This window comes from Xiphias gladius, chromosome 21, assembly GCF_016859285.1.
Source record: "Xiphias gladius isolate SHS-SW01 ecotype Sanya breed wild chromosome 21, ASM1685928v1, whole genome shotgun sequence".
Classification (NCBI taxonomy): Eukaryota; Metazoa; Chordata; class Actinopteri; order Istiophoriformes; family Xiphiidae; genus Xiphias; species Xiphias gladius.
This window is the reverse complement of record NC_053420.1, coordinates 27,494,919-27,517,640: the sequence shown is the minus strand read 5'-3', so window position 1 is coordinate 27,517,640 and position 22,722 is coordinate 27,494,919. Positions and strand designations below refer to the sequence as shown.

At 38.5% G+C, this 22,722-nt stretch overlaps 1 protein-coding gene across 4 annotated transcripts in view; it reads right to left on the bottom strand.

Moving 5' to 3' along the window:
• Positions 1 to 4,142: 4,142 nt before the first annotated feature.
• LOC120783469 (contactin-4) overlaps positions 4,143 to 22,722 on the bottom strand; it is a 44,652-nt gene continuing 26,072 nt past the window's right edge. The window contains exons 15-22 of one of the 4 annotated variants that reach the window (XM_040116518.1): positions 21,740 to 21,889; positions 21,083 to 21,153; positions 20,420 to 20,654; positions 20,193 to 20,308; positions 11,250 to 11,430; positions 7,257 to 7,369; positions 6,424 to 6,592; positions 4,143 to 5,277 (exon numbers count right to left, since the gene is read on the bottom strand). In XM_040116518.1, coding sequence (XP_039972452.1) covers positions 5,189 to 5,277; positions 6,424 to 6,592; positions 7,257 to 7,369; positions 11,250 to 11,430; positions 20,193 to 20,308; positions 20,420 to 20,654; positions 21,083 to 21,153; positions 21,740 to 21,889 — 1,124 coding nt within the window. In that variant the 3' untranslated portion in view covers positions 4,143 to 5,188. Of the gene's footprint in view, positions 5,278 to 6,319; positions 6,615 to 7,256; positions 7,370 to 11,249; positions 11,431 to 20,192; positions 20,309 to 20,419; positions 20,655 to 21,082; positions 21,154 to 21,739; positions 21,890 to 22,722 lie in introns of those variants that run through there. The other 3 variants (XM_040116517.1, XM_040116519.1, XR_005706342.1) reach the window with 3 other exon arrangements.

The following is a 22,722-nucleotide window of genomic DNA, read 5'->3' as shown; positions in this document are numbered from 1 at the left end:
TGTAGACACAACTGTATCTTTATTGTATTCGTATTTTACTTTTAAACCTGTATTATATTTGTACCTGTATTGTATGTTTTTTTTATAATTTAATTTCCTTTCTTTTTACTTTTAAAAAGCCTCTTGTGGACAGGTGGTGTAAATTAGTGTTTCGCTACAGACACTAAATACAGTGCATCTGGTGCTTGTGCATTATTGTATGTTGCAGCACCAATGTTATTGTTATGTCCAAGTCAGACGAAGTAAACTAAACTATACTAAACTAGGGCCCATTTCATGGATTACTTTTGATTTAACCCTGAATTTGTTGCCTTTGACTTATTTTAGAGTTGTGATGAATTCACACCAGATCCGGGGCCAGTTGTTTAAATGATGCGTACGCACAAAACCCATCCACACGTAAACTGCTATTCATAAAGGAGAAATGTGCAGTGAGAATGTGTGTGTGCCTCAGGCCTATTTCAGATGATGGTTACACACAGTTTTCTAGAGCCAGCTGCAGGTGAAATGATAGGGAGGAGATTAAATGTAAAATATAAAACAATAAAACATTGTAGACGTAGGTGTTTTGCCAATTTTCCTCATTGTGTTGATATTTTTTGAAATTTAAACAGCAATTTGCAAAATTACATTAAAATTTTAAATAATTATTAATGAGAGATGATTTTTATCATTCTTTTTATTTACATCTGAGACATTATTGTATTTGACTGTCAGTGATCTTTTAATTACATCCTGAGCTGTGAAGCAGGCTTCTCAGTAAAGTCTGTTTCAACATGAAAGTCTTTCATATAATTCATCATATAAATTAATCTCTGATCATCTTTCAGATGCTTAATAATGGTTATTGAGATATCACAGCGATGCGACATAGTCGCATCACTTCTTCTTTTCTTCTTCTTCTTCTCAGAGACAGCTCTAATGAATTTTGGAGTGGCCATAAGTGCTGATATTCAAATGAATGTTTGGGTCTGATTCCATATCCATTTAAGGAAAACCTTGGGAGTGGAACTTGGGGATCATGCTCGTGTGCCCAGTTCTATAAAGATTGAGATTCATAAAGCGGAATCAGGCGTACACGCAGCTTTATAAATCTGACGAAAAGAACGCATATACATATTTCTGTCTTTGTGCATGCACACAGTTTTAGGCGTGAATCTACAGAGAGTTTTATGCATCTGGCCCCCGGTGTGTGACGTTCAGTTCAGGGGATGGTTGCAGCCCTCGATTAATTGCCCTGGATGATCAACGATCTGGCTACTGGATTTCCCAAGTGGCTTCTGTCAAAAGATCTGTTATAAGCTGCAGTGAGCTCGCTTAAATATTACTGGAGAAGTATTGTACATGTTGTAGCTAACTGTAGTCTCAGTTGAGAATGTGCTGTGATAGCAGAACACATTATGTTGTCCACGTCTTTTTTTTCCATCTTGCATTCTATTAAAAGTGGTATTGCAGAAAGAATGGCTTCCACTCTCTTGTGATATTTCTGATATTTCAGTTTTTCTTTTTTAATGAATCTCAAAAAATTCTAAAATTCTGTTTTGGCTTTGTCGTAATGGGTTACTGAGTGTAGATTGATGAGGGGAAAAGGAATTTAAACAATTTTAGCATAAGGCTGCAACATAATAAAAATTTTAAAAACTTGAAGGGGTTGGGAAAACTTGCTGAATGCACTGTATGGATCTATATGTTCTTTTTTAGGTCAGCAGTTACACCATAAGTTTGATTGCTTTTAATGTATTTGTATCAGGTGTATAAACTTTATATTCCCTACAAGCGCACATCCCAGCGGAGAGAAACTGTCACTTACCTGTTGGAAGTCCATTATAAAGCTGTCAAGTACATAAATCATGTTTTTTCCAAAGCAACCTCTGGAAAGTAATCTTTTGCTAATTGTAGTCCTGAGGGAAAACTCTCTCTTTTTTTCACTAGTGCAACCCGTCTTCGCCTGACGGGGTAAGGAAGCTGCAGTATCACCATATTTGCTGTGATTCTCTGCTGCACGCTCCGCAGAACAGTGGAAATCTCCTCGGACCAATTTTGCAAAATAAATAAATATAAACTTATTGAAGGTTTCAATGTGAAAATTTTATTGAGTCTTCTCATCATCTCACAGAGATTTCTTATTATATTAATACAAAGCTATCACATTACTGAAGTAACAAATTGCAGATTCAGTTAGAGACAGCATGTTAATAATAAATGAAAAGGGCAGAAATATCATAAATACAAATTTGAGACATCATAATTAGTTACTGTATTACAACAGAAGATAAAACCATTAATTAGGCAAATGTAAAGGGATTTCAGGTTTAAGTAAATGGAACAGCACTAAACCAGCCTTCAAGGAAAAAGCAACAAAGTTTGGACTGATATAGATTTCATGTAAGCGGTAGATTTACAGTAAACAGCAAATGTATATAGGCAAAACTGATATAATAAATATTTTTAGCACTTCAGTCATTGAAATAAAAAATAGAGCACACAAATAGGTATGAGGGTCAAACAGTTTTGCCCTCTGAAGTTTGTCATTTCAACACCTGCAGCCCCGCTTTAGGAAAACAAACATGTATTTTACTTTTCAGGACAATAAAAATACATGAATTTATGATAGATGTGTTGTTAGTATATCTTGTGATCGATCTTTAATAATGATGCGTGTTGTCCCAAAAATGTTGCACGTGTTGAAATGACAGACCGTATGAGTGTAAAAAAAAAAGGCATCAACTGATATGAAATAAAAGCTGTGCATAGAAAAAAAAAATCTGACATCTAAAATTTACAGTAGCATTTCTTTACCATTCAAAACGGCAACAACATTTCTCCGATGACCTTTACTACTCAGTAGTGCACTGTATGAAGGTGACAAGTAACTGAAAAAACAACCCCCTAAAATGTGTTCACCTGCAACTATTTTGCACAAGGGAAATATGTCTTGGAGGAAGCGCAATAATGTGGTAATGCAGATCGTTTTTTCTTCATCGTATCATAAAATGCTGAACGTAAATTATCTGCAAAAAAATATTTCATTACTTTAATGTGGTGTCCTGTCATGTGCTTAAGTTAAGGTGCTGTATGTGAAATTGCAGGATATGAAGGTCGTTATTCAGAAATGTCCTATCCATGGTGGAAAGTAACTGTTCAAAGACAAATGTTATTTATATTTGATCAAGTTATGCTTGGGCAGCTAGGTTAGATGGAGTATCAATATTCTACAATGTACTTAGTTATGGTGGATGCTGATGTCTGCGATTAATAAAAAGCACAATAAATGCACAGTTCTTTGGGAGAGCTGTCATACTTACGCATCTGTCAATTTTGGGTCTATAATAAATTTTAGTTTGACCTCTTGTATGCCATCTACTACAGTTAGTCATTAATTTCCCCCACGCACAATTACGTAAAATACAATTTTACAAATAAAATAAATAAAGTATTCTACATTCTACATTTTATGTGTGATAGAGGTTTGCCCTTAAGGGTGTTGTAAAGACTGCTTGACAACAGGTTTGAAGAATGCAAAGCAGCTTTGTTAAACAGTTAAGATGAAGAATTCATCTTAACTGGGCTTGAACCTCCTCCCATTATACAGCCCACTTAAACAGCAAATCCAGGTGTTTTCTTGATACGTCTTTAAAAACTATCAGAAGATGATCCAGGGTGTCCTTGCATAAAACCAAGACAGAAAACTTTTAAAGCTGTCCTAACGCTGTGGATGATTGCAGGCTGGTGTTAAAGTGTTATTAGTGAAGATTGTCTGTTTAGATGAATTTGGCGACACCTGTGGTGAGTGTTGGTTGCACCAGGTTACACTTAACCTGAACGGTTTCATGCAAAATGAAATATGGAGTGTCGACTATGGCGGCAGCAGTCTGACAGATATAACTGGAAGAATCTGTACAGCTATGACCAAAATAAACCAGCACGGCCAGACACAAACAATGCACAACGGCAGGGCTGAACTAGAACACCTACAGTGGACGAAATGCAGTCAATATTAAAATGAGTGCTTTATTAAAAAAGCGCCAGATTTTTAGAAGAGTTTTACTTTGAATCTGAGGACAAATAATGCAAAAAGTAGAAGTTTTGATTTTATAACAAAATGTAAAATATTTTGTTGCACAGCGTGGCTGTGCCTGCAGGGGGAGCTGAATTAAGTCTGATAAATTTCCCGTACTGTTAGTCATACTTAGTTATGGATATATGTATATATACTGTATATATACACCATTCAGCCACAGTATTAAAACCGGAACTGGCTTTAATGTGTTGGCTGACTGGTGTATATTTCATGTTGTATGAAACCAAAGGAGGAACCATTGTGTCTTACTAGTTGGCTAACCAAACACACACAGGATATTGGGTGTATGCATAATTTTCTGTGGATACTTGTACATCCCATACCGGTACAGTACCATTTTAGGAAATTTTACCAAGGGTTACATGGGAACATCAGTCCCATTGTCATATCTGTGCACTAACTATGGAGCTAGAGATGGGAGTTAATTAGCTTAGCTTAGCATAAAGGCAGGAATCAGGGGAAAACAGCTAAAAATCAAAAACAAATATTTCCTGAAATGTCATATTATTCCTTTAATTTTATGGAGTAATTTTGACTCCACCATTAATACAATCGAATATATTTTCATATAAAAATGTCAAGGATTAATGCTTTCAGTTCAAATGAAAAGAACCAAGTAAATAGACATTAACTGAAGTTTTCAAATTGCATATACTATAGTAGGTCAAACTTGTACCTTCGTTTCTATAACATTCATGGGGGTCACAGCAAGCCAAGAAATAACTTGGAATTTGAGGCAAAAAGGTGGAAACATACATGAGACTAGGACATGAACCTGTGCGCAGGTTCATCTCACAAATAAAGACAAGAAATTCATCTTTCCATGTTTACCAAATGCATGCATCCTGGAGGATTGCAGTAATCCTGAAAATAGGCAGATGAAAATATGTTGTAACTGGGCTGCTGCCTATGAATAACAATACAGCCGCATATTCATGGCAATTTGACAACCTGTCAGAACACTCCCATCATTCAGTTCGGGTTTGCAAACCAGTGGCCGAGAAACTCTCCAGTTAGCTGCTCATTCCACAAATCTGACATGTAGAAGAGAATCATACAAATTATATTCATTCTAATGTCCAAAGCTAAATATAAAGGCATCGGAAGCTACAAAGTGAACATAGAAAATATAAAAAACATCATAAAACAGAAAATCTTCATTGAAACTGGGCACACCCATCCTTTTGAGTTAAGACCTAGGAAGAAAAGAAAAAAGCTATTATTAGCAGTGATATATGTTTTGTGTACTCTTTTTGTGATACGCAGTCATACTCAGTTGTTCCAAATTTCAAGCAAGTCTGGTTAATTAAAGCTGAATTATGGTCATTTAGTTTATATTGTTGCTGTGGTGCCCCCGATAGGCAAAATCCCATCAAATCTTACAGGTTCACTATATTGTTGGTATAACTGTCATCTAAATTTAGCTGTACTTGTCAAACGTATTGGTAATTCATGTATGATAGAGTATAGTTATGGCAAAAAAAAGTCTGCATGAAATATGAAAAAAACAAACCAAAGTTTGTTTTTGAATGGAAAAAACATTTTTGACCAAGGAATTCAGGGAAACTACAGTAAGAGCTATGAATAAAAATGTAACGTGCTCTCTAAATGGCCACATGGTGGCACTATCTTCACCAAAACCTAGTGAGATCTTCCTAAGCCAAACAAATGTCTTTAGCCCACCAAGTATCACTAAAGGAATAGTTCAATATTTTCGGAAATACACTTCTGATGAGGGGTTCATTTTGGCGTTAGGTTCATCAAGAAATAGCTCCAACGTGTAACTCCCCCCAAAACAACACATTATTGCAAATTTCTGTGTATGCATGATTCATACTATACAGTGTGTAAATTAGTCAGCTTTAGATGTGCTGGTGGGGAATTTTTTTAACTTTAGAGAGCCTGCCTAGCTGTTTCTACCTGTTTCCAGTCCTTATGCTAAGCTAGGATAACTACGTTATGATTCCAGCTCCGTGCTTAATGCTTGATATCAATCTTCTCATCTTACTCTTAGAAAGAAAGCAATTAGGTGTATTTCCCAAAATGTTGAACTACTCTTTTAAGTTTTTGAGATGACCTGCTAGCCAACAAACACGGAAGACTGAAACATAACCTTCAGGATGGAGATAACTTTTCACATTTTGTCTCTTTATCGTACTTGTAAGGTGCAGTCTTATTACTATTTAAATGTCTATTCTGAACGCCTTGTTCAAGTTACAGTGAAGCTGATAAACAGTATCAGTCACACTGGGGATTAGTTACACAGAGTGCACCCATCCCATTGCTCCTCTGCCTAATTCCAACTCTAATCATGTGCATGCTGCAGATTGGTTGAAACTTACTGGACATCTTTGGTATGCGGATGGGGCCACTGCTGGTGCCGTCGCCCCCTTTGGTAAGAGCTCTGATCTCAATTAGGTAGTCCTCTCCGGAAGGGATCTGCAGCTCCACACTGGTCTTATTGGTTTCCAGAACAGTTGTCCTGTCATGCCAGTTCTGACGATACACAACCTGGAGGAGGGGAGCATGGATCCTAGTATGAAATTAAACATTTCAAAACAGGACTTCAGACATCCTTTTTTATTCAATAGCCCTTTTATCTTCATCAAAATGCAGCAAAATGTTTTATTTCATAGTTTGGAAGAAACGCGCAGCACAAAAAGCCAAACTTGTGTATTTAGTTATGAAACATGGAAAATATGTAAGAAACTTTCTTTTTTTACTTCACAGTGTTACTTTTGCCGAATTATTAAAATATTCCTGTCTACATGCGCTGCACGTTCCCTTACAACAGAGCTCCACAAAAGACTTATCATTAAATGAGCGAGGCTGCATATCTCTCGAGAATAAAAAAATGTATATATTTGTGGATAGCATTATCAAAAACAGTGGTTTTTTTCTACACAAGTATGCAAAGTGGATCAAATATAATTCACAGTTGTACTGGTTGCAAGAAGATGAATTTCCCTTTGTGGCATTACACCTTTCATTTTATCACCCGGAACAGATCTTTTAATTTTGAAAGGCCAGACAGGGCCAATCCATAATGTAACACTGGAGTGCTGAGGTCTATCTTTCCACTGCAATGAGAAAGCCATTTATTGGGATGACAGCTGCTGAGGCTCTATTTGTTTCCACAGTTGCGGAGTTTCTCCTATTAGTCTGATAAACTCACCTTGTATCCTGTCACCTCAGACTCATTTTCCATCGCCTTGACATGTTCCCAGTTTAGAAAGATCTTAGAGTTGGTCAGGTTCCACTCAATATTCCCCGGAGGCTGACTTGGAGCTGCAAGAAATGAAATTATATAGACACAAGTTTCACAAACGAATGCATAAACCAATGACATAAATAGTAATCTCTAAACCATCACTACAGTCAGCCTTGATTCAATCATCTGGTGTTGCAGCAGAATGCATTTCACACTTTATACGCTTCAACCTTCAGGAACACACTGCAGAAAAAATGAGTTCAACAAAAATAGAAAATACATGCTCTTTGGTTACCCTTTGCAGAGTACCTCACCAACAGGCTGCAGTGTATCAGGCTGCAAGGCTGCTTGTCAGACATGGTGACGAGCAACACTGGCGCACTCAAGGAACTGTACAGTCACCTTTTTTGTTCACCCTTTACACCTCTGACTTCTGCTTCGACACGGGACTGTGCCACTTACGGAGGTTCTCGGATGACTCCTCCGTTGTCGGCTGTACCACGGATGACAAGGAGGAGGGGTACGGACACCTAGTTGAAAACTTCACAGGATGTTGCGAGAGCAACCCCCTTTAGCTCAACATTGGGAAAACCAAGGAGCTGGTGGTGCGAGAGGCCCCCCCACCCCTGTTGCTATGAAGGGGGAGGGAGTGGAGACGATTGACACCTACTAGTTTTCTTAGGGTGCAGCCCTAAGAAAAAACTGGACTGGTCAGACAGCACCCAGGCCCTCTACAGGAAAGGACAGAGTAGACTGTTTCTCCTTTCTGGGGAGGCTCAGGTCCTTCAATTTGAGAAATAGGCTACTATGGATATTTTACCAGTCTGTAGTGGCCAGTGTTATCCTCTTTGCTGTGGTGTGCTAGAGAGGTGGCACTGGACTTGTATTGCCAACAAACTGGGCAAGCTGGTGAGAAACACCAGCTCTGTGGTGGGGATGAACTGGACGGTGTTCAGGCAGTGACGGAGAAGAGGATTAGAGGGAAGCTACCATGGACAACCCCTCCCATCCTCTGAGCCGGCTCATGAGCAAGTTCAGCCACAGACTCATCCAGCCACGTGCCTCAAAGCACTTAGGGGGCTCTTTCGTGTCATCAGCCATCAGACTCCACGATGCACCGGGTACCCAGTACCTCCTACCTCCACCGACTGAGACTCAACACCATACACCAATCATAGTTAAACAGTCACCACCACAGATATTGCACTTGTACAGACAAACAGATACTGTATGAGGCCGGACCAAGTCTGACAGTCTCTGCCACCTAGTACTGAGCATCCGGGACCGCCACATGGACTTGGGTTAAATTTGATCCCGAGTGGTAGCGTGCTGCGCTTGCTTCTTGCTGCAGTGCATTCGATGCATTCACTTATCTCTTAAAGTATAGGTTCACAGTTTTGAAACCTGTCTTAAAACATTTATATTTGAACACTAAAACAGTTTTTTTCTTGCTATAATCATTCCTCCAGTTCATGCTGGCCTTTAAGAGATACCTTCCTAAAACGCTTTTAGTGGTGGGGGCAAAATCCACAGTCCTTGTTTTGTGCAAAATGTATTCCAGCTGTAAGTTTATCTGAATCTACTAAGAGCAGTCTGAGTTAGACAAATGAAGTGGTATCTTTTAAAGTTACAGTCTTTTCTAGTATAAAACTCCCTCTTTCTGTTTCCCCAGGCTGTGTTTCCCTGGAGAGATACTAAGGAGGGAATTTTGTACTAATAAAACTATAACTTAGGAAGATATCCACTTGATTTAATTCAGGTTGCTGTAGCCACAAATTATCTTCACATAAACTTTTGAATACATATTTGCACGGAAAGAGGAAGGTGGCTCTTGTCCCCCATCACAGCCATTGGAAGCACAATAGGAAGGGATCTTTGAATGACCAGTATGAACTGGAGGAATTATAAGAGCAAGCAGAAAAACATTTCAGTGTCAAACCTGAACCTAGCTATTGTTTTGAAAACAGTTGTGTTTCATTTTATACTGTTTTTTTGTTACCCAGCTGTAGCAAACTGGAGAAAACAAGGTTTGAACAGCGTTTAACAGAAGGCAAGAGTAGACGCTGAGTGCAGATTTCAGATTACAGCCTTCTGTTCAGAATATTTTGAATCTTGTTCTTAATGAAAAGAAATGTATTTCTGTTGTTTAGCCCCTTTCACTATTTGAAAACTTGCCGAGGTAAAAAACGTTTGACTGTATAATCAGAAAGAAGTCCCATGTTAATATGGTGTTTGCTAACAAAAATAGGATGCAAAGAGAGTAGTAGTAAAAAGCAGCTGTGATGTGGGAGTGTGTGTGAATGTAAGGTGGGAACAGTTGGAACTGATTTCTTCAGTTGACAATAGTGCAAGCAATTAACTGTATGGAGCTACCAAACAAATGTAAGGATATCAATGGCCTTTCTTCCTCAAAACATAGTGATCTTTATATAAAAAAAAAACATTTATTTATTTATTTTGCGTTCAGAAAATTTGCAAACTCAAATCTGATATCCCGCTCACACCTCACTGAGGCCTGTGATGACATCACCGTAGTCATGGCAAAACTGGGTTTAAACTGGAGGAATATTACTCCATGTGTGATTTGGATAAAAGTTTACGACCTGATGTAAATCCTTTGCAGGATATGGAGAAATAAACAGACTGCCTGAATACTTTGGCCATTTTATTTTCCGTTTTGTGTATCACCACTAAAGGACTCTAGGTTGATGATTGATGATTTGATGATTTGATGAAAAAGTTAATTTTTTTTTCTTTTTCTTACTGTCTCTGACTAAGGAGTTTTATTTTACTTTATTTTCTTTTCAGACACCAGTATGTGATTTACATGATTCTGTGTAGAATTTTCAAGCAAACTGAAACACAGTTTTGGGGTTTGTGTCACCTATTCTCAAACAATACATAAAGAAACAATTGAGGAGAACTGTAATAATAATTATTGCAGGTAAAAATTTTGTAAACAGCTTAAAATAGCTTTAAAATGTTCAGTCATTTAAAGTGAAATATATCATAAGAGTCACATTTTACAGTAAGTTGAAGCACTTATGTGAGTCAGCTAAAGCTGACACCCTGAAATGACTTCAAATGTCAGTTGAAGTGTCAGTTGAAGCATAAGCACTGAAAGGATTCGAGGTGTCACTTTAAGTATTAAGAGTTAAGACAGGTAAAATTAGTTAAAGTGTAATTGCTGACATCATATGAAACTTCTGTGTAACAACCGTAGACAGTTGAATTGTCAGCACGAATGTAAAAACTGAAAGAGTAAGAGCTGGAAGCAGGTGAAGTGTTAGCTGATCAATAAGGAGTCAAAGCAGCTGAACTGTCCGTCTGTGTCTAAGCAATGAAATCAGTTCAGCTATCATTTGAAGAGTGAGATATGAAAGCAATGTTTAAGTTAAAGCTGAAATACAGTCACTGTCACTCCTCCCCTCCACATTGGCCAGAAAGAAAACCCCTGCTCTCAAAACTCTTTAATTACATTTTTCTGTAAATGTTATTTTAATATGATCTTTACGTTATACACTTTCTCTACACCGCCAGGTATGTAGTTCTGTTGGAGAATTTCCAATTTTGCCTATATAGTTTATTTTTTATATATATCAGAAGTGTGAATCAAATGTTCACACTTAATACAAGAATAAGACTGGAAAAGTCCCAAAATATATGTGTAATTATAGAATGTAAACTCCTCTTCATGTCATTAAAATGCCCAAAGTCCCTGAAATATTGTCATATGATCCTGGCTTCCTGGCAAGTATGGATAGACAGATTGATTACAGCAACCAACAACCCTTTCAGCATACATACAGCACGGCATGTGAGTATTATATTAAAATATACTTGAAACTATCCTCTAAGAAAGACCCTTAACCCAAAGAAATAAAGGTGGTTGAAGTAACTGGCCAAGCGCAATATGAAACACATCACTTTTTTTTTTAATCCTGTGTGTCGACTCACGTGGTTTTTTGGTAGTGATGTTAAATGCAGGGCTGCAGGGTCCAAGTCCAGCGCTGTTTTGGGCTCTGACTGAGATCAGATAGACTGTGCTGCCCTTTAAGCCAGAAAGTAGAGCTGTGGTGTTGATAACCCTCACTCTGTTTGCTTCGCTCTGCTGAGAGCCATCCTCCCAAAACAGAACCTAGACCAAAGAAACAAGGATTACCATGGATCTCCAGCCATATTGCCTTCCTTTGCCTTTTTCCCTTTTTAAACTGTTTTCAAATCTGTAAAGCGGTGGCGACTGAGTCAAGTCAAAGCAATTTTATTTTGCCAATTTCCTACTGAGAGCGTAACAATGTGCTTATAAAAAAGAGCATCCTGTACAGCAGAGCCAGTTGGCATACAGTATGTGGTAGCATTTTGGGGCTTTTTTCACCAGTTCATTAAGTTGTAAGAAATCTGAGGTCATGAAGGTTTAAGTTTTTAATATATTAAAGCTGTGGTTCTATAGGACCTCACTTAAAAGAGTTTCATACTATCAGCTCCGCTACTGTAGGTCCTGAGGCAGTCCAACCCACATTTTTAAACTACCAAGTGATACTGTATCTGACAATCAGCAATACTAAAAGCAGCACTGGGAGTGAGGAGTACGAGGATAAGAAGCTTGTCAGGATCTGTATTCATAGGAAGATCATTTATGACCCGAGAACACGTGACAGAAAAAGCCGACAGGACAGTGTCAAACAGATGGTTTGAAAGCGGGCACTTATTCAATTGGCAGCACGCAGGTTTGCAGGGATCTTGCTTGGGAAAAGGCAGATTAGCGACAGGGCCTGGAGTTGCTGATAACAGATGCATCTATGTGTTTTTCTTTTTCCACCAGCAGGTTTAATTATAGCAGTTTTACCGGCACTTGGGAAAATACCTAAAATACCTTAGCAGGAGAAGGTTACAGTTTTTTACACCACATCTAAGAGTCTAAAAACAAACTCAAAGAGGGATGAAAGAGAGGGATCTAAGGAGACTTAAGCTGCCTTGCTGCATCTTAAAGTCTTATGGAGACAGTGGGAAGTGCATCATACCACCAATACAGTGTTTTAATGACACCGACTTGTGTGAGAAGCACAAACACTGAAATGTTGCTTAGTTCCCTAGAATATACATAAATTCTGTATTATTATGTTATTATATTATTTGTTATCATTATTCTAAGTAATATAACGAAAAAATTATTTAGATGTACACTGACTCAGTTGCCAGTTTATTAGGTAAACCTGGCTAAAACCAGTGCCGTCTAACACCAACGTTCTACCAATGTTCAAAGCAACTGCGCTCAAGGTACTGGTCAGGTGCCTTCTGCAAGGGAAACAATCAAAGGTGAAGGGGGCTTTGGCACTCTGAAAGATGTCTCCGAATTCTGTTCTTTATTTTCATCGATAAACTTACATGGCTGAGTGGAGACAGACGTCTCGGCATAAATGTCTACTGCAGTGTGGACAATCCCTATTACACCTCAGGTATTTCCACCTACCCAATGTGACTAGTGCAGGTGGTACTCATAACACTGATTAATGCTGACTCTTGTCAATTAGAAACATTCACGACCAAGACCAAACCAAACCAGTGGAAAAATTAAGGACAAAAAAAACAAATATGAAACGACTGTACTGTACAACTGAATAGTAACCAAAATAAAATCATACATACGTTACACATTTAGTTAAATAACCACATACATAAATTAAATCAAATCAAAAACTGGACTGCAACCATCAAGCTGCAGGCCGTGGGAATTAAGATATTTAATCTATAAATCCACCTTGCCTCAAATTTTAACAGCGCATTGTCTATGTTATACTCCCAACTTCTTGATTGTATGGTATCAATACCGTTGCACCTTAAATCTTTTTCAGTGTGGTACACCATAAAATGGTGTGCTACTGGTGAATTGACATCACACCTCTTAATAGAGCTCCTATGTTCATTCGGGTGAATTCTTAATTTCCTTGTTGTACTCCAAACACAGAGCATGTTACAAGGACAGAATGTAAATAACACTGCAGGAATTTCAGGTTATACACGTTTTAATGTTGTATGTCCTACTGGTGTATACACATGTCGTTCGGACTATGTAACTGCAAGCTCCGCAGTTTCTCCTGTATTACAAAAGTCCTGCAATAAATCCTACCTTCTTTGGGGTGTGCTGTTTGTGGTGCTGTTGGAACTATTACGTTATACAGAGAGGTGTTTCGCTTACTCTCATAGATATAAATGGGTGGACAAAATTACTGAATACAGTTCAACAGCACCAAAAAACTGTATCCTGCAAAATGATCATACAGTTGAATCAACACCTCTACGCCAACATTCTAACCCTCATGAAGGTAGGATTTATTGCAGGACTGTTGTATTATACTGCATTTGTTTTAGCTAGATCCTAATAAACTGACAACTGAGTGTATAAAACCAGCCCAATTATTAAAATTAACTGACATACACAAAAGAGTTCACATTTACAAGGAGCCCTTTAGTAATGACCAGGTATGCAATTCTAAAATTTGTACCCTGGGGAGCTTTGACCATTTGCAGAGCTATGGAGAAATTTTTACAATTAGTGGGTCACTTTTTTTTATTATCATGCACAGGGGCAGCACGATACACATTCCTGCTGATGGTTTTTCCACGGATTTACAGCTAGTGGCAATACAAAAAAGCATAGCAATATGTCAACAAAGGCAGGATAGAAGAAGATTGCTAGGTAGTAAAAATGGATGTAAACGATGAAGGATGTAGAATATTTTAACAAATCAACTTTGCTAATGTTTTATCAGGAATGAAGTGCATCCAACGTGTTCGTTAGACCTCAAAAATAAATACAGTGCATTTGGGGGAGTAACATGTAAACATAAATTTTGCTTGTTTACAAGAAAACTCCACAGGGTACCTTCATATTTAGAGATGGTCATTTCAGTAACTTTTGAACCATAACCGTGAGTCTAACGAAGTCTCAGCCAGAGACGAGGCTGGATTACAGACAAGTTGTGTTAAATCAAATAATGACAATCAAGTGAGGCAAACCCCGTGGAAAACCCCTGGCTGGCGGTGCGGAGAAGATGCACGAAAAAAAGAAAGCCGGCTTTGTGTGCTAAGATAGCGGATTTACTTAAGCAATCTGCAGGTGATGGTGATGATGGTGAGGATTATTCTATGCCACCTCCTGGGAACTTAAGGTAGGCTATCGGCAGTACTCCTTTGCATTAGAAAGTCAGTAGGTTATCTGTGTGCATATGTTTGTGGCATAAAACAGTGGCACAATCCAAATGCTATTTTGGAATATAAAATGAGGAAATGTCACACAAGGCCCATTTTATATAAACAAGACGGTGTATGTAAACAAACAGATTGTGTTATACTGTTGAACAATTGATTTTTTCTATCTTCAGATGATGGGTATGTATAGGTCTGACAAGTATGAAAACATTGTTTGCGTGTGGGTGTGTTTGTTTGTGACCTAAACCAGGGAAGCAAAATGGACAGCAAAAGTCCATCAACCATGATTTGTAACCAACCAGCTAACTGAGCCACATGCTGGTGAGCTCTGTGTGAACCTTTCATGTATCTTTTCTGCCTGTTATGTTCTCACCATGAAATCTCAACATTTTACACACAAACCAAAACCACTGTGAATATAGTGTTTTTTTCTGATATAATGTGTATATAATATGCTTAATTTGATATTCTATATTGTTCTTTATGTGAATTTAGTTTTCTGTAAATATAGTGTGCTTTGTGTGTGTATATGTAGTGTGAATATAGTGTGCTCCTGTGGATGGTCTGCTGGGTCTAATTTAGTTCTGTGTTTAAACACTGTGTTTTGCAATAAATTAAATAATTCTGATAATGAAAACAGGCTATGAAGTCAAATTAGGTGTCAGGTGATCATTACATAAGTTCAACTTTGAATTTTTGCTCTTCCTCCGCCAAAAATGGGGAGGACTGCCTTGGAAAACTTGTTTCATCATTTACATATTAGCCTAATGCAAACACTACAAACTGAAAGATTGTGTTTTTTTTTAAAAATAATTATTCGTTAATCGACAAACATGTGTCAGTTTGAATTTGTTTTGTCAAATTGGGGCCGCTTGACGGTAAATTCCTGGGCTGTTTTTGTTGCCAGTCCTCCCCTTGGTCAAGGCTGACTTGAATTTGCAGTTGTTATCTTCTAACACAACATTGGAGGACATTTAGGCAATGCTTCCAGTGCCTAAATGGTATTCTTTGGCCACCATGTATGAAGAGCCCTTTGGGGCTGATCTACCCTGCCGGGACAGATTGGCAGAGCCATACAAGAGCTTTCTACACTCTCTCCTACACATCTGACTGCTCAGCCTTTGGGAATGGTCGTGGAAAACATTTTATCAGTGCAGATGGCAGTATTGCTTCTACTTATGAACCTGATTCTTCATTTATTCCTTTATTAATCCCTTTTAATGGAAAAATAGCATATTGATGGTGTATAGTGATATCTTAATTGTTGAACAAAAACTTTTTTTTACTGAACGGAATGCAGAATATATCCATCAAAAACCATCAAAAGAACAAATAACTAACAAGGTACAAACATCTTTTTTCCCAAGACTCAAGTCCTAAACTGAATGTAAACATACTCTGAGAGCATGCATCCCATCAATCATGCTTCACAGTTTCCAGCTACACTGTTTTCCCATCAGAAGACTCAGCAGCGTCTCTGGAAACAATTTACAACCAGTCCTAAATAAGGGCTGATTCTTCTTCCCATCATTACAAGCCTCTGATAAAATGATTTTTGGCAAAGCACTGTGCTCTGGCAGAGTATATGGACAGAACATCATGAATGGGCTATGCTCTCCAGTTTCACTGCCTCCCTCCCTCTTTGGCTGAAGTGCAAGACTCACTATGGGAGGCTCTGGTTATCCTCTTCTGGGAGAGTCAGGAGAAACTACAGAATGAGGTTATTTTTGGAGTTCCTCCTGAGGACAACAGGTACAATGGTTTGTATTTTACAGTAGCTATTTTCTGGGAGTCAGAAAAAGTGGCTATACTAATCTTCTAAAATGATATCCAAAAAGACACTCTGTTTCTTTTATGTGTTTAATGTGATGAGCTACTGGAACTCACACTTGCTTTCTGCCAGATATGCTGCCAGTGGGAGTTCCTGCACTTTCACTTTTCTTGGAATAGTGTACAAGAACAACAAGCTACCATTTGGCATTTCTATTGCCCCTCATCCCTTTTAAAAGTGTGAAAATATGACATTAGAGCGACTGCAGTCTTCTTCTAACTAGATGCCCTAATTCTGGTAGCCTAGGCCAGGGAGTGTTTAGTTCAGGCATTTCCAAATGCCATCGCAGTTTACAATCATCTAACAGAAAAGGAGTCCCGAAACCCAACAAATGTATCACTGCGCATTATATCTACACAGGCTGCTTAGTGAAAGCAGGACATTAGCAGAGCAGCCTTGGTCTAACCAAGCCCATTGGTCGCTTGGGCTTGGTTAGACTGGACTGTTCTGCTGATGTGCTGCTTTCACTATGGGCTGTCCCAGATCAGTTTTCAGAATCTGCACGGCCCCAATTATGACACCTCATCAGCCCACTGGTGTGCCAGAGTTGGAGTTAGCCCATGGCTAGAAATGCAAGTGGGAAAAGCACTGTAACTGTTCATAATGTAAATGCACACGTGTTTTCCATAAATTTTTACACCTATGGAAAATATTACAACTGTCACACTTCTCTAAACCAACAACTTTAACTGTCGATCAGTATTTTTTGGACTGATCAGTAGAGTAATGACCTGATCCATTAGTTAACTAAACCATTAGTTGAAACTGAATTTTGTTTTTTGTTTTTTCCTCTACTAAAATGATGCACCATCCTTCATGTGAGATTTAATATCAAACTTTTGCATAAACTTTCAACAGTGGTGAAATCCTGAAACTAAACACCTACTTGAACATGAAATAAGCCACTTTCCAAAAGTAGTCTCACCATCTGTTCATCCAGACTCTAATGTTTGATAATTACTCTATATTTTGCAGTTGCAACAGTATGTAACTCAAATTAGAAACCACAGTGAAACATAACTGGGTGCTGTAGCAGCTTTTTACAGTACACTTGTTGGCACTGTACCCAGCCTCTATGATTCAAATGATTCACTAAAACATGATGTGGGGTAATTTAAGCTTCAGTTAGATCAACTAGCTGACATGTCACAAAAACCCAGTGAAAAGTTTGTCATTGTGTGCATTTGAATAATTATCTGCAGTACTGCCATGTTGTTGACACCAGATGAAGCTGGTCCACCCAGCTGCAAAAATACTATTTAATGATATAAATCCTACAGAGAGACAATTCAATTTTTTTCAATAGGTAAGGTAGGTTAGGTAAACCTTTCACTTCGTACAATGCAGCAGTAAACTTGAACTTAAAAATACTGAGATCTGGTCCTGTAGTTATCAAGGATCCCTCCCTAAAATCGTGGTGAAAGTTAACCTACGACTAAAAACACTGCGAACTCTGATTCAGACTTGAGTGTGACTTATGAAGCATCCGACAGTTACTCTCAGCAAGGAGAAGGAGGAGAGAGTGAGATGTCACTGTTTTATTACACAACACAATTGCACAAAGTAGAAATTATGATGACATTTTGTAGTTTTTCTGACAGTTGTGGGTTGAATTCTTTGAGAGTGCACCACCTTTTTATGTAAGCTTTATGCGTATTGGTAAATCATAGGTAACTGAGTTATCAAGATTTTGAATGCAATACTATGATGTCAAAATTCATACAAAGCTTAAATCTTATAATGATATTTAACAATAAACCATTTGCATTAGGCTGTAAGTAAGCACGGGCAAGCCACTTGCAAGGATTAAACACTAAATGTACTGTACAGACCTATATAAATTAAACTTGTAGTCTAGATAATATGCTTCAGCTGGGTCCTGATCACATCCTATTCATGCCAATGCAGTTTCTTTATTTTACAATGCCTGTGCATCATGGCACCACCTCTTGCATTTGTTGTGCAATAGTGCAAACAGAGCAAACAAACTGTGGGCCATCTCCATTGAAAAACCTGAAATTTTGTCTTCTCTTCCAGTGGCCACCTCACTCTCCGACTAGACTTTCTTATGAACATGTGTATCCTTACAGGTGGCGAAATGATTTATGTCTGTAATATCACACAGCGTTAGGATATACAGCATAAGAAAACTAGCATACTTCTTAGATACAACCCCTCCATCTGTTTTTTAACAAATTAATGAATGAATAAATGAATAAATCCATGATTTGCATGAATCAAGCTTTTTCCCATAAAGGCCCCGTTACACTGCGATTTTGGGCTGTATAAGACACAAGTTGACTCTTGTGATAGAACCCTGGTAAAATCTTTGGTCGTCAATCCAAAACAGTGATCATAGATCGCACTGTGAGACACGTCCATCGACGGCCAATTTGGAGTTTTGGTGATCAAAGACAAAGTGTCCGATATGTAGGATCAAATTCTCACAGTGTGACTGCGACTACGACACACGTCTACAAACCAACCAATTGGAACACGACATGAAGTGACGCAGGATACGCTGGCCAACTTTGTAAGTGCCATTTTTGAATAAAGTTTAGGAAATAAAATCTGCACCTTTTTCCCTTGCCCCAAGCAGATCCACCATCTCCCTCTCCTCCTCCTCTCTTCCTCTCTGTTTGTGGCATAGATGTGTCACCACCAAGCTTGCTTATTGTTTTGCTACATTTTTTTCTATTTACATCGTAGTGCTCTATGATTCACCAGGCATTCATTGCGCAATGTGACATGCCTCAAATTGATACTGTACAGTCTGTCACAGATTGTGAACCAGGATTTTATTAGACCCATCCTGCACAGTGTGACTTACGGTAAACTTAAACAGTCATTGTTATTGAACAGTCTAAAGCCGCTTTAACTTGACACTGAATGGTGGGAAAAGGAATGAATCTGCGCATTATCCGAAGAGCTGTAGGACCAAAAGAGAGATTTATTATTGCTGAAATTGTTTGGTGTGACAGACCCAAATCATCAGTGTTCTCTCTATTGCATCCCGTACCAGGTCCATCAAAATATTATTTGATGCCAGCTCCTGGCAGCTCCTAACAGGTTAGGACTCCTCTGGAGTTCTACTAAATATCGGGAGAGACAGGAGTGATTTCCTGAGTTAAGAAATCATCACTCTTTTTGGCCTTTCAGGAGTGATTTTCTACTCTAAAATGCTTGATAAATACGGGCCTTGTTTTATACAAATAATAAGAAACTAAATACTATTTCAACATTAAAAAGTTTTCAAAATACATGTATATTGTTAAGGAGCTGTGCTTTTTTTAATTTGGAGCAAATCTGTACAATTAGTTTCCCTATGTTTAGCATGAAATACTCTTAGCACAGCTCCGCTGCTCCATCTCTGTTCGAACACACGCCACTATGGTTCTTTAAACTCCTGTCTTATAACAGCCCGTGGACCAAACAATGGCGATGAGCTCACAGCTTCTCAGCATCGGTCAGGCCACCTGGGGATCCGCTACCAAGGAAAATATTTAGGTTTTCCACGCCAAATCCTGGAGAGCATTTGTTGTAGAGGATAGTGATGCATGATGTTCACACTTTCTTTGATTCATTTATTTTTTTTTAATATCAACTCACAGACAGCCTTGGGTATTGAGCTCTTTTGGAGACTGGAGCAGCTGCCAACAGACCTCTTCATCCCCTAGATTAGCCTTTGAAAAATTTGCCACTCCAACACATACAGTATTTTAACGAGTATTTCCATGTTGTCACCATAGGCAGTTAACTGAACGCCAGCTTATTGTACTGTCAGTCATTCTGGGATTAATGTCTACTCCTTGTTTCAATATTCCTCGTAGGACTATAATTTCAACTTTTCTTTTTCATACCTCATATGCAATGATCTTCTCACTGTTGGACCTGGGGGGAATTGGTTCCCAGTACACCTCAATCTCAGAGGCAGACATATCGCGGCCCCACACTCTTGATGGTGCCTCAGAGGGCTCTAAGAATGGATAGATCATGAATTATGCATCTTTGCAATTAAGAGTGAAAGCATACATTTTCTTGGCTTAACACAATCAACTTTGCAGCATGTGCAGGTCAGTCAAATCACCTTTCTCTGCAGAAAACACTTTAACAACACGGCTGAACTGCCCCTCTCCCAGGCTGTTGTACACTCCCACTTTCACTTCAAACTGGGACAGTGGTGCGATGCTGTCATTTCTGTAAATATATGTGGATGCATCAGGTGATGCCAGCACTGTCTGGATCCAGGTGCTGCTGCCGAGTGGGCGGAAAGCCACGACATAGCCAAAGTCCTCTCCGCTCTGCTGTTCCTCTGGAACTGGCTGAGATAGGAACAGAAAAGTTACGCCTGTGACCCAAACAACTGTGAGCAGAAATTAAATTAGGGAGTTGTAAAAAAAATTGAACAGAAATTGTATTTTGTTTTCCAAAAACTGTTGAGAAAATGTACTAGTACAGCATCTTGCTATGCTTTGAACCTAATCCAAGAAATAGAGAGTTGTCACCTAATTTTCCATTCACACATACATTTACAATTTGCTCTAGCTCCATATCTTGGTTTTAATTTACACAACAAGGGAAGTCGGCAGGCAGCAAATCAGAAAAACTGTGCTTTTAATTAAAAGCCACTGCACTGATGCCAGACGCCTGCAAACACACTAACTCTGCCAGAAGTCCATTCTCATCAAAATATTCAAAGAATGCTGTGTCACTATGAAGGCCCACTCAAAAATACCAATGATCCTCTTACCTCCCATATGATGACAAGTTCCCCTCGAGATCCTCCGCCGCCACTCACATTAACTGGTGCAACCTTGGGAACTAAAAAGGCAGAAAGGAAACTTAATCATCCCGCAGTTTGAACCGTTATGTCTAAAGTAGGTGCAGAGGATTCCGTCAAACCACACAGCTTTGAATGAGGTGATCACAGCCACTGTGTAGAGCTTCTAATGAAAACAAAACATGGTTAATCACACAGCGGAAGAATTAGGTTTTTGTTGACAGTGGCATTACCACCCGTTAATAGCCCAGCGCCGTATATCAGGCCCATGTTTGAGGCACAATGGGAAACTTGTTCCCTTGTGATTCAACCAGCAGGATGGAATTACTCAGCTAAACAGCTCAAAATAGACACTTTCATGTCGATGCCTCATGGCATGTATGGATAGGTCACATTTTCCGTTGATGTAATCATTAATTAATCATGGCATAAGTTCCTGAGTGCTAAAACACACACACAAGCTTAGTGCTGATACTTTCACTGGCATGATAAGGAACAACGGAATTGAAATGGGTAACATCACACAGGACACTGACGGATAGCAAAACTAATCAAACAGTTAAATTACATTTTCCAAATGGGGCTGATTAATTTGTTGTGAAGAGAAACAACAAATTGAGAGGATACCTGCTGCTTTGGTTCGAATCGGTTTTGATGGCGTGCTGGGTTCTCCTACACCAACACTGTTGATTGCCAACACCCTGAATTCATAATCCACCCAGGGGTTCAAATCTTTCACTGTTGCGTGCATCATCTGTCCAGGCACAGAATCAGGAACTAGGATTAAAGAATTTAAAATTGAGATGTGTTTTGTTTTTCTTATTTTTTACTGAGTCACATTTCACATTTTGTCTCCAACACATATTAACAAATATTTCACAAACACGTGAAGTACATCAAACTGAAATGGTGACATTTGTAAATCTTTTAATACTATTCCAGTTACAATACAATCAAAGGTGACATCAGTCCAACAACTCTACATGTTCTGTAATTGTTCCTTGATATTGCATAGCAATGCCTGCATCCCACAATGAAATTTTACACATTCATGACAATGCAATTACAATAAGCATTTTGTAGTTCATATATTTTATTAGACTGGTCACGGAAGGTCCACATTCCCTCTATATTACATATAGTTATTTGAATATGCTGCCTATGCACTGCAGTGTTTCCAGAGCTGCATCATGACTTATGTCAGCAACCGACTGGGAAAAACACAATTCTGGAGAGAACAAATGTAACAGTGGAGTTTTTACCATTTTTTTTTCAGGAGAAACACACTGGGTATGTACAGGGAACAGTACTGGGAAACAGAACTGAATTTTTGGGAAAAATGGTAGAAAAACTACTTACTTCTTCTCACCGTATAATTAAAGAGTAAAAAGGAGAGAACAGTCAAGACTTGAAGACTCGTGTGCTCTTTTATAAAGTGTGCTGCCATCTAAAAAGCTTGCAGACTGTCTTTCATTCATAGGAATATCTATGGAAGACTTTTCTCTCTTCGAATCTCAGAAAGAGAAAACAGTCTCCTAAATGACTGTAGCCTCACAGATTACAGTGCTTCCTCAGTATTGACTTACACTGATTGAAAATAAAAAGTGTTT